This window comes from Primulina eburnea, chromosome 9, assembly GCF_022965805.1.
Source record: "Primulina eburnea isolate SZY01 chromosome 9, ASM2296580v1, whole genome shotgun sequence".
NCBI lineage: Eukaryota > Viridiplantae > Streptophyta > Magnoliopsida > Lamiales > Gesneriaceae > Primulina > Primulina eburnea.
In genome coordinates, this window is record NC_133109.1 from 11,957,753 (window position 1) to 11,970,819 (window position 13,067).

Below are 13,067 nucleotides of genomic sequence, written 5' to 3' on the forward strand. Positions count from 1 at the left end.
AACGCATCGATAGATTTCCTGCTCAAACTACTACACATCATACGTGGATTTTACGCATAAAAATAACGCAACACATACTATGACATGATCGACGTAGAAAAGAGAGATTATACGTGCATTTTGATATTTAAAATACCGTAACGACGATACCGAAGTGGAGACGGAGTGAGGGTCGATCCGGGACGAACGTGGCGCCAAAATCTTGCAATAAAAATCACCGAAAACCTACTGGAAGATCGAGTGGAAGGGGCGGCTGCTCTAGGGAAGGAGACCCTAGGTTTTCTATTCTCTCAAAAATTTTACAATCTGAAAAGACTTGTGTGTGTGTGTGTCGCTATTTAATGTGTGTAAAAGTGTGTGTGTGATTAATAGTTTAGGGAAAAATTGCTTAATTAAATAATAAATAAAACTATATAAAATACTAACACTCTTTAAACTTTAATAAAATCTCTCAATTAAAATAATACACACAAAAATGCTAATTTTAAAAGTTTTAAACTCTTAAATCACTAAAAACATAAATAAGTCTTTAAAATGCTAAAATAATTATTTTATTTAAAATGCCTCTTCCTAGCCTTTAAAAAAGAATACCGCATTTTAAATTGTCAAGAATCGTCACCGGTCTTTTCCTCGATCCCGCCTCGAATAATCGCCTGAAACATGAAACTCGAAAAACATTTTAACGTGCATCGCATAAACATAATTAATTTAAAATAATACATTTAAATAATTCATGAACTACTAGGACTCGTTTGAAAATTAAATAAATGCTTTAATAATTAAATAAATGCATGGGTTATACGTGTACTGAATTTAGGCACTACATGATCAATCAACTTATTGCACCCCAATCCCATTACAATGGGAAAGCTAGGATTTACTTTGAGTTTTGTAACTACATACATAAAGAGACATCCATTACTTGTTGCTTTTCATGGTGTAAAAGTCAACTCATCAACTTTGATATAAAGCAAATGCACAGTAATTCATTGATCTATCAATTGTTAAATTGTGGATATACACTCATGTCACTAGCACAAATGAGTTATTTAACACTAATCTCACTATCCTTCTTTGAATAGGCACATTTGAATTAAATTTTCACTCAAAAAGAGTATATATATAAAGGATAAAAAAAGAAGAAACAAGAACAAAACTTGGAGAGGAAGATATACTCTAAAGCTAAATCATAATAAAGTGAAAAGCAAATCTTCCCTTTCTACAAGCACCCAATGAAATGGTAATCCATTTTTACCCATATTTCCCTAAATCCCATCTTGTAATTTCTTGTATTTCTGCCTTCTTTCCTGCCAAAAAAAAGTACATTATATGTCAAACATCAGCCTTGGTTCTCCCACAAGCTATATCGGGTTCGATTGTGTTCTATCAACAATTTTCAAGATAATGTACATTTTCTATGCAACAACACATAAAGCCACTGGAGTCCAAATTCACGGATAGGCATGGGATTTTAATAATGAGAGGTGAGTATATTTAAGGCCAAAACCTTATACTCTCTCTCGTTGATTTTCTTGTGTCTAATGTCAAAGTGTTGGCTTGTGTGTGCTTATGTGGGTGAACACTACTAAAAACTTGATCAATTAATATAAGATGACTACATAAAAGGCGTAAAATCCAAGCAAATAAGCTCAAGTTGCAACAATAACACTAACCTCTATCCACCATGTTTGTATGTATGAGTCTTTTTCTTGAAAACTGATTTTGCAAACAACAAACAAGCCAATACCAGTCCCACACCCACAAGTCCTCCAAGCACAATCGCAACTGTCTGTTGGATCTCGGTTTTCTACGCGCCCAAACGCAGCGGAAGTTTAAAATTTTATTTTTATTTTGACAATCAAAATATATTTGGGCGCTCGTATGATTTAAATCAAAACATTCATAGGGCGTTAGAATCGTTATACCTTTGGTGAATAAATCACTGGACACCAACTAATCCGGTCTAAACGGATTAGCTCTTGTTGATTCCCACGAACTTTCTTCGATGAAATCCTCCTATCAAGTCCACGACTGAATTGTATGTTCCTCTTTCAAATTGCACTAGAGAATGTGAAAGAGATTTTGCGTAGGAGATAAAAAAATGAGAGACGGCTCAAACCCTAACCATAAATCAAGGTGGCCGAATTTCTCACTTTGGAATGGAGGCTCACGTGAGGTTGTGAGGTGGGTGGGCTAGGGTTTTGTCTTTATATGTATTATTTATAATTAATTAAACCCTAATTACATAATTAACATTAATGGGTTTGATTTAATTAATTGAGCTAGTCCAACTAGTTTAATTAATTTAATCAAAGCCCATTAAAACTTTAATTATTTATTATGTTGGACTTGTACTCCTACAAGCCCATTAAACATAATACCCACCATATTTAATTTATTAATTAATCAACTCAACTTTTGAGCTTAATAAATTAAATACAGTATAAATTCAACATTTGAATTTATTATTTAAATTATAAATTCAACTATTTGAATTTTTATCACCTCCAAAATTTAATATTTAATAAACCCAACATTTGAGTTTAATAAATTAAATTATCACATTTTATAAATTCAACTACTTGAATTTATTCTCTCAAAATTTATTTATCATAAATTCAACTCCTTGAATTTACTATATAATATAAATTCAACTTCTTGAATTTATTCTCTCTACGGGAACAAACAATCCAGTACTTGTGTGACCCTCAATGGTTCAGGGATACAGCTAGCCGTGGGTTCACAACTCCTTGTGATTCAGAATAACATTTATTCTTATTCGGGCTTACCCTAGTTAGCCCCATTCTATTCATCAACACCTTGATCAAGAATGTCAGAACTCATTTCTGATTGCACCCATCGGATCATGGTAGGAGCGTCTAGTAGCATCGCCCCATGATCCCCTAGGTATCACTGATAGTGCCTGCAAGAACCAGTCGATTATGATTAACGTACAGTACGGTCCCTTCATCTCATATATCCCGATCGAATCTGCAACCATTGGTTCATCGAGGGTTGCATATTAATTCGATAACTATGTGTTACATATAATAGTGGCATCGCGTGTACTATTGGAGAACTCCTTCTCCAACGTACATCTCATACTCTGGCCAGAGATTCCATGCACTATTATTACATCAGATCACATAGGATATCCACACCCGTAGGTGAGCGGTGAATCCCCGACTACAATGCACTGGCTCCTATATGTGTCGCAACTGTACCCAACCTCGCCACCTGATGACTCTCCTGGAGCCGGTAAACGAGTCAAAGCACAGCCCTAGCATATAGAGCCTCAGTGTTGTCCCGGGTCGTAAGGACTAATGGTGTACAATCATAACCACGGACTTATCCTCTCGATGAGTGATAACCACTTGGAAAGTCCGAGGGAGGGTTGTTCGGTATAATCATCATATGACTACCCATCTGTATGTTTGGACATCTCTATGCCCTTACCAAGAAACGCAGTACACAACATCACAGACGCTAGTCTCGAGCTCAAGCGACCTTTATCCCTGTTTTAGGCGGCTGAATCGACTAGGAACGAATTTAGAATATGCAGTGTTTACAAATGAGTTTCAACATCGAATTACGATTCATTTGTATTAAAGCATAATCAAGGACTTTATCTATGCTGCTTGCATGGGTATACAGATAAAGTATCACGAAACCATTAAAAGTTAAATTATATTAAAATAAAGATTGTTTATTACACTTGAGTCAACAAATTCCCTAGCCAACCGTTGGCTTGCAGGGCATCTACTCTAACAATCTCCCACTTGCCCTAGAGCCAACTACCCTTAACTTTAATCCCATTGTTTCGCGATGCTTCTGAAACAAAGGTCCTGGCAAGGGCTATGTAAGTGGATCAGCAACATTATCTGCAGAGGGGACTCTTTCGACTGATGTCTCCTCTTCCCACAATCTCCCGTATGATATGGAACTTCCTCAGTACATGTTTGGATCGCTGATGAGACCTTGGTTCCTTTGCTTGCGCAATGGCACCAGTGTTGTCGCAGTACGACGGGACTGGATCAACTTCTTTAGGAAAAACGCCCAACACTTGGACAAAATTCCTCATCCAAACTGCCACTTTGGCTGCATCAGATGCAACAATGTATTCAGCTTCAGTGGTGGAATCCGCAACGGTGTCTTGCTTGGAACATTTCCAAGAGACAGCCGCACCATATAGCATGAATACAAAACCAGAGGTCGATTTCGAATCATCTACGTCACATTGGAAGCTAGAATCCAAGTAGCCTTCCAATTTCAATTCTCCACCCCCATAGACCATGAACAAATTCTTAGTCCTTCTCAAGTACTTAAGAATATCTTTCACGGCCTTCCAATGCATTGGACCAGGGTTCGCCTGATATCTGCTTGCAACACTCAGAGCGTAAGCAACATCAGGATGTGTCAATATCATACCATACATGATACTACCAATGGCTGACGCATATGAAATACGTGTCATCATCTCTATCTCTGCATCAGTTTTGGGACACACAGCTTTAGATAGAGTAACACCATGACACATTGGTAAGTATCCTCTCTTGGACTCTTCCATAGAGAATCGCTTCAAAATGGTATCGATATAAGTGACTTGGGTGAGTCCCAACATCCTTTTTGATCTATCTCTATAGATTTGTATTCCTAATACATAGGATGCTTCACCCATGTCCTTCATGGAGAATTTACTGGCTAACCATACTTTAGTTGATTGCAGTAATCCTATATCATTCCCAATGAGCAGGATATCATCAACATAAAGTACCAGGAATGTCACTGCACTCCCACTAACTTTTTTTTGTACACACATGGTTCCTCAGGATTTTTAGCAAAACCAAACTCTTTGATAGTGCTGTCAAATCTGAGGTTCCAACTCCTCGATGCCTGCTTGAGACCATATATTGATCTCTGAAGTTTGCATACCTTATGCTCACTTCCTACTGATGTGTATCCCTCAGGTTGAGACATATAAATTTCTTCTTTGATGTCTCCATTGAGGAATGCAGTCTTTACATCCATTTGCCATATCTCATAGTCATACCATGCTGCTATGGCTAGTAGTATTCTAATGGACTTAAACATAGCTACTGGTGAAAAAGTTTCCTCATAGTCAATTCCTTGCCTTTGAGTATAACCTTTTGCAACCAGTCTTGCTTTGAAGGTCAGTACCTTCCCATCCGCCCCAAGCTTTCTTTTGTAGATCCATTTGCATCCTATGGGAACGATTCCCTCAGGTGGATCCACTAATGTCCAGACTTGGTTTGAATACATAGAGTCCATTTCTGACTGCATGGCTTCAAGCCATTTAGTTGAATCAGTATCAGATATTGCTTCTTTGAAATTCATTGGATCGCATCCAACACAAGGCTCATCATGGCCTTGTTCATGAAGAAGTGTATATCTGGCAGGTGGTCTAATAACTCTATCAGACTTTCTAAGAGCTTGTACTTCAACTACTGGTTCTTGGGAAATGGGTTCAACTTCTATAGTTGAGGGAGTATCTTGAATTTCTTCAAGTTCTATCATCTTGCCTTTTCTATCTAATAGAAATTCCTTTTCCAAAAAGGTGGCATTTCTTGAAACAAACACTTTTGCTTCATTGGGATGATAGAAATAATATCCAACAGAATTCTTTGGATATCCTACAAAGTAGCACAAAGTGGATCTACTATCCAATTTGTCTCCCACTGTCTGCTTCACGTAAGCAGGACATCCCCATATTCTCATGTAAGAATATTTGGGATTTTTTCCCATCCATATCTCATATGGTGTTTTATCCACTGCACTATTATAGACATTATTCAACAACATTGCCGCGGTTTCAAGCGCAAAGCCCCAAAACGATGTAGGCAATTCAGTGAATCTCATCATTCATCGAACCATGTCCAACAAGGTTCTCTTACAATGTTCAGAAACACCGTTCAATTGTGGTGTTGCTGGTGGAGTCCACTGTGAGAATCACATTCTCTTTTAGATAACCCAAAAATTCAGCACTCAAGTATTCTCCACCACAATCAGATCGAAGTGCCTTAATACTTCTTTCTAGCTGATTTTCTACTTCAGATCTGAATTCTTTGAACTTTTCAAATGATTCAGATTTATGTTTCATAAACATATCCATACCTCGAATGGTCATCAGTAAGGATAACGAAGTAGGATTGCCCATATTTTGTGCTAACACTTAGCGGGACACAAATATCTGTGTGGATCAAATCCAATAGACCATGCGCACGTTCCACGTTTCCATCGAATGGAGTCTTGGTCATTTTTCTTTTAGACAGGATTTACAAGCACGTAGAGAATTTATGTCCGACAAGTCAAACATGCATTCTCCCACTAGCTTGTGCATCCTTCTTTGGGAAATATGACCTAGTCTAGAGTGCCATATTTGTGTGAGATTTGGATCATCTAACTTTATTTTGGTTTTTGTTGAAATCATGTTTATTTGGACATTCACTTATCATTTCCAGAACATTTCTGGCACATATAATTTCTTATGTCCGGACTTCTTGCAGTAAAATAAATATGTTCTAACTTATCGGGCTTCGTAAGCCTTTTAAGTGTCTTTCAGAGTTTGCCTCTTATTGGGATTGTTTTTTCTTGTGAGGTTCAGAACATTTCTTTCCCTTATCTTGTGGGCCATTTTTCGTCTGACGAGAGGCCCATTAGAAAAACAACAATTCTATGTTTTATGGTGATCTCATAAGTTATAAGCGTATTGACTAGCTCTTCAAGGCTATCAACTATCTTATTCAAATTAAAGTTCACCATAACCCCGTCAAATGAGGAAGATAAAGACAACAAATTGATGTTATCTTGTAACTCATTAGGAATCACATATTCCAGGCCCACCACATTCTTAGCAAGCCCAGTCATACGTACAACATGCTCATGGGCCAAAGCCCCATCATGCATGCATGTAGTCATGAGCTTTTAAAATGGTGTGCATAGTTTCATGTACCATGCAACTCTTGCATGCGCATTCGAATGTCAGCAGCATTCAAGATTTCCTCAAACTGTCCCTACAGTTCATTTGACGTAAAAGGGAGCATGTTACACTTTAGCTTGCATACTATGGTCCTACCATCTTGCATGCTTTGTCAGTTCAACAAGACTGACATTAGTGTGTATGCTATTTTCTCTGAATTCAGAACAATTTTCCAACCAGTCTTGAAAATTAGATTCGGTTAGCTTGTTAATAACAAAATTGGATTATGTGACGAAATCGAAAAATATACTGACATGAAAACAGAATAATAGTTGTTGATTATTTTAAAATAATTTTAAGATATAAAATATGGATTTTGTTTTATAAATCTCCCTCCCACTATTTTGACATTTCCACCACCCTCTGATGAAAAAGGGAAATCGTATTTCCTTAGTGGGCACGTAGAGTCCAATTAGCCAATTATAATCCCGAATAATATCAGCCAATTATAATTTCTAAAAGGTAGAAGACAATTGCATCCCTATGCAACCTCCGCGTGTTTTGCCTCACGTTTAATAAGGACCCAATAATATGACGCCGTTTATTTTCACGTGTCAAACCAACCCATCAATATTGAGTTGTAGTAGACGGTCGCCATGAGTTCCCCCAATAATATGAGCCGAAGTCATGGGAGTTCCACTCAATTCACATCTTATGTCCGGTGGAAGTCACAGCTTTCCGGCGTACAGGCCTCCCCAATAATATGAGCCAGACACTATCCGCGGGTAGCGATCAACATGCAACCACGGTTGATGGAAGGCAAGGAAAAATTAAACTCTTTTAATTTTTACTTTTTCGGTTTGATATAAATTTTGAATCATATTCAAAATGAGGGATTTTAATTTTAAAATTGTCTCATCATTTTAATTTAAAAATCGTGTGCCACAAGTTTGTATGTTTGCCGGATTCATGCAACTATATTATCTAATAATATACATACATGCATACTACTATATATCGCATATATCATAATATGACATTCAACAATAAATAAGGATGATCGATTGCCAACACTAATAGATCCATGTGAGCCATACATGGATCCAGGTCCAAACCTAGGTGAATGCAGGGATGCAAATGCAACTTATTACAAAAGCTTCCAATATTTTACATGTCTTCATCTTGATCATCGGGCCCACCATCTTCCAGTCTTGATCTCCCACTATTTCTAATTATTACATTTGAATAGCCATGGCACATAAGGGATACATCTCATGGGGGTGGGAACGGGCCATAAACCAGGCCCACTTTAATAATATCAAATATTATAAAATTGAATAAAAACAGTAAAATATCCTAACATACACCTAACACATTGGTCAAGGCTCTCGATCATCCTTCATGCATTTAATATCAAATATTAACATCAATTTAATTAAACAATTTAATTAATTGATAAATCATATATCTAATAATTTTATCACTAACCACCACAATTATTAAAGAATTTAATAAATTAAATAAACTCTTTTATTTAATTTCCAATTAAATCAATAATAATTGATTTCTTATAAAACTCATTTTTACCATAAATAATTAAAATCATATTCTAATTATTTATTTTACAAGAAAATTATTAATTTTCCAAAAATTAATTTTCCAAAATAAAAAATTGAATCAATTTCAAAAATATCAATTTTCCCCATAATTTTGAAAAATCAGAAAATTGCACCCCGGGCCCAAACAATTCAAGCCCATCAATTTTGCACGCTTCCCGAGACGATCCCGGGTCGTCGCCCCCGCTGCCCGAACGTTTCGGGCAGTGGCAGCAACCTGTGCGCGCAGGCGCGCACAGGTGCGCGCAACGCCGCGCGCAGCGTGCGGACGCTCCGCACGCTGCGCCGCGTTGTGCGCCGCGCGGGGCGGCGCACAGCGTGCGGACGTTCCGCACGCTGCGCCGCTCTGCGCGCGCACGCTGCGCGCGCGCGCTGCGCGTTCCTGCGCGCGCAGCCCTGCGCGGGGTCTGCCCGGAACAGTTCCGGGCAGATCGCGAAATTTTTTTTTTTTTTTTTTTTTTTTTTTTTTTTTTTCCGGAAAATTTAATTTTTATGGTGCATCAATATTTCTGAAAATTTTCTTGTGTGGTTAGAAACAAATTATTCAATATAATTTAAATCATACGATTCAGAAAACCTGGCTCTGATACCACTGTTGGATCTCGGTTTTCTACGCGCCCAAACGCAGCGGAAGTTTAAAATTTTATTTTTATTTTGACAATCAAAATATATTTGGGCGCTCGTATGATTTAAATCAAAACATTCATAGGGCGTTAGAATCGTTATACCTTTGGTGAATAAATCACTGGACACCAACTAATCCGGTCTAAACGGATTAGCTCTTGTTGATTCCCACGAACTTTCTTCGATGAAATCCTCCTATCAAGTCCACGACTGAATTGTATGTTCCTCTTTCAAATTGCACTAGAGAATGTGAAAGAGATTTTGCGTAGGAGATAAAAAAATGAGAGACGGCTCAAACCCTAACCATAAATCAAGGTGGCCGAATTTCTCACTTTGGAATGGAGGCTCACGTGAGGTTGTGAGGTGGGTGGGCTAGGGTTTTGTCTTTATATGTATTATTTATAATTAATTAAACCCTAATTACATAATTAACATTAATGGGTTTGATTTAATTAATTGAGCTAGTCCAACTAGTTTAATTAATTTAATCAAAGCCCATTAAAACTTTAATTATTTATTATGTTGGACTTGTACTCCTACAAGCCCATTAAACATAATACCCACCATATTTAATTTATTAATTAATCAACTCAACTTTTGAGCTTAATAAATTAAATACAGTATAAATTCAACATTTGAATTTATTATTTAAATTATAAATTCAACTATTTGAATTTTTATCACCTCCAAAATTTAATATTTAATAAACCCAACATTTGAGTTTAATAAATTAAATTATCACATTTTATAAATTCAACTACTTGAATTTATTCTCTCAAAATTTATTTATCATAAATTCAACTCCTTGAATTTACTATATAATATAAATTCAACTTCTTGAATTTATTCTCTCTACGGGAACAAACAATCCAGTACTTGTGTGACCCTCAATGGTTCAGGGATACAGCTAGCCGTGGGTTCACAACTCCTTGTGATTCAGAATAACATTTATTCTTATTCGGGCTTACCCTAGTTAGCCCCATTCTATTCATCAACACCTTGATCAAGAATGTCAGAACTCATTTCTGATTGCACCCATCGGATCATGGTAGGAGCGTCTAGTAGCATCGCCCCATGATCCCCTAGGTATCACTGATAGTGCCTGCAAGAACCAGTCGATTATGATTAACGTACAGTACGGTCCCTTCATCTCATATATCCCGATCGAATCTGCAACCATTGGTTCATCGAGGGTTGCATATTAATTCGATAACTATGTGTTACATATAATAGTGGCATCGCGTGTACTATTGGAGAACTCCTTCTCCAACGTACATCTCATACTCTGGCCAGAGATTCCATGCACTATTATTACATCAGATCACATAGGATATCCACACCCGTAGGTGAGCGGTGAATCCCCGACTACAATGCACTGGCTCCTATATGTGTCGCAACTGTACCCAACCTCGCCACCTGATGACTCTCCTGGAGCCGGTAAACGAGTCAAAGCACAGCCCTAGCATATAGAGCCTCAGTGTTGTCCCGGGTCGTAAGGACTAATGGTGTACAATCATAACCACGGACTTATCCTCTCGATGAGTGATAACCACTTGGAAAGTCCGAGGGAGGGTTGTTCGGTATAATCATCATATGACTACCCATCTGTATGTTTGGACATCTCTATGCCCTTACCAAGAAACGCAGTACACAACATCACAGACGCTAGTCTCGAGCTCAAGCGACCTTTATCCCTGTTTTAGGCGGCTGAATCGACTAGGAACGAATTTAGAATATGCAGTGTTTACAAATGAGTTTCAACATCGAATTACGATTCATTTGTATTAAAGCATAATCAAGGACTTTATCTATGCTGCTTGCATGGGTATACAGATAAAGTATCACGAAACCATTAAAAGTTAAATTATATTAAAATAAAGATTGTTTATTACACTTGAGTCAACAAATTCCCTAGCCAACCGTTGGCTTGCAGGGCATCTACTCTAACACTGTCTTCTGTGTATTCCTTCCTGTCCCTACATTCATTCAAATTATGTTGTCATCGCTAAAAGAAAAATCCAAGTTATCACGAGTGAGTGTGACCGTTGTTTATAGCTACCCGTTTCGTTATGCAATATAAAGCCGAATAAACCACATTATGTCACATATATTTTTGAATAAAAACAACTGGGCGGAGAGTTTGGTGAACCCCAAATATATTTATAAGCTTAAGACACCATGGTACATAATATTACATCAGTAAAAAATTAATGCTAAGCCGTCTATTTCGACTTCTTTAAGATGACCCTCTTCATCTATCTTACATATCAGACCAGATATGAAATACCATATTTCCTATTTCTTACAACTTCGTCCCAATTGAACTTTCTACTACGTTTACTCAACACTTCACTTTTGTGTATTCCAATTCGTATTTCAAACTAAGACATGAATTTGTTCGACACAAAGTCTCGCTTTGGCTGGCCACCAATTTGCATCAAAATAGCCAATGCCTCGCGGTGTAAGCTAGTTGAAATGCCACCAACGCAAGCAATATTCCAAAACCATAGAAAGAGACATATTATCATATCCCTTATCACGACCAATACTAGTATAGAATTAAATCTTGACTTGAATGTTCAACCAAGAAAGGTATCGCGATCGCCAGATGGTGATGTATGGTGAAAAGTTTGCAAATATGTTTTATTTACCTGATAATGAAAGTGGTGATTGTCTATTGGTCACCCCATTTGGATAATAAGTATAGCTAACATAGCATTCTCGAAGATATATTTGCGCTGAAATTGAGCTGCCACACTCAAGTTTAGCTTTATCCACCGCACTTTTCACGCAGCTCACACAGTCTCCACTGCTTAAATCACCTTCACATTGACCCAAAACGTACACAGACTGATACTGAGTAGCAAAAAATCCACTGTTCCCACTCGCCAAACCCTTCACTATCTCCCCTAAAGCCATATCCAATCTATCCCCAAACCCGGATCCACTGGCCCGGTTCGACCCACAAATCTTGTACAACAACTCAGTCCCACTCACTTGTCGGAACCCAGAGATTTCATACCTTAAATAACACCCATTCAGCTGGACTCTCGCGGCAATAGCTTGCCCACAAAGATTTTCAGCCAAATCAGGGGCTTTAGCAACGCAAATGTTGCAGTCTCCGTTTGAGAGATCACCTCTGCATTGAAAGGCGCCATTGATGGCTGATGGGCCATCACCGGAAGTGGTTTTGTAGAACTTTGTAGCTGAGGATTGGGATTTTAAAGTTTCCAACAGATTCTTGAGCGTTTGCCTGTAGACCCCATTAAAATCCTGGAATTTCAGGTCCGCGCAGCCTTCGAATACCAGGTCTGTGATATCGGTGGAGGAGACGAAAACGAAGAAGAGAGACAGTATGAGGCAGCAGAGGAGAGATGGACATGGACCCATTCCAAGGTTTGAATTGAATATATTTTTTCCGCTTACCGAACCAACAATAATTTAACATATGAGACCAAATTTGAGATGATGTAACGACTGTTCTTGTTGTTAGAGTAATTGTTGTTGAGTAAGTGTTCGGTAAGCCAATTTATGGTCGAACTTTATTGACTCTAATTTAAAATGATATTTATTTTAATAATATTTTACGATTTCATTCGATTATGCATTATACTTTATCTGTATACTCATACAAGCTGCATAGATAAAGTACTTGAATATACAATAGGTACCATGAGGTCTGCGTTGCAATGTAAGATCATGAAACTCATTAGGAAGTTTACCATATATTCTAAATAGGTTCTTAATCAAATCAGTCGTCTAAAACGAGGATAAAGGTCGCTCGAGCTCGAGACTAGTATTTGTGACGTAAATGTCATGTTTCATTGGCAAGGGCATAGAGATGTCCATTCACACAAATGAGTGATCATAAAATGATGCACTGAACAACC

The 13,067-nt window shown here is 37.7% G+C and overlaps 1 protein-coding gene across 3 annotated transcripts; it reads right to left on the reverse strand.

The window, feature by feature from the left end:
* Positions 1-473: 473 nt before the first annotated feature.
* On the reverse strand, positions 474-12,623 carry LOC140841266 (plasmodesmata-located protein 2-like). 3 transcript variants are annotated; one of them, XM_073208546.1, is made up of 4 exons: positions 12,200-12,623; positions 11,126-11,153; positions 1,674-1,784; positions 474-1,307 (listed from the first exon to the last, which is right to left on the reverse strand). In XM_073208546.1, exons 1-4 carry the CDS (start codon positions 12,565-12,567, stop codon positions 1,266-1,268), a joined length of 549 nt encoding a protein of 182 aa, XP_073064647.1. In that variant the 5' UTR covers positions 12,568-12,623; the 3' UTR covers positions 474-1,265. The 3 variants fall into 3 exon arrangements, with proteins under 3 accessions (XP_073064647.1, XP_073064646.1, XP_073064645.1); XM_073208544.1 differs by having other exon boundaries at positions 677-1,307; positions 11,829-12,621; XM_073208545.1 differs by lacking the exons at positions 1,674-1,784; positions 11,126-11,153 and having other exon boundaries at positions 661-1,307; positions 11,829-12,622.
* Positions 12,624-13,067: the final 444 nt, after the last annotated feature.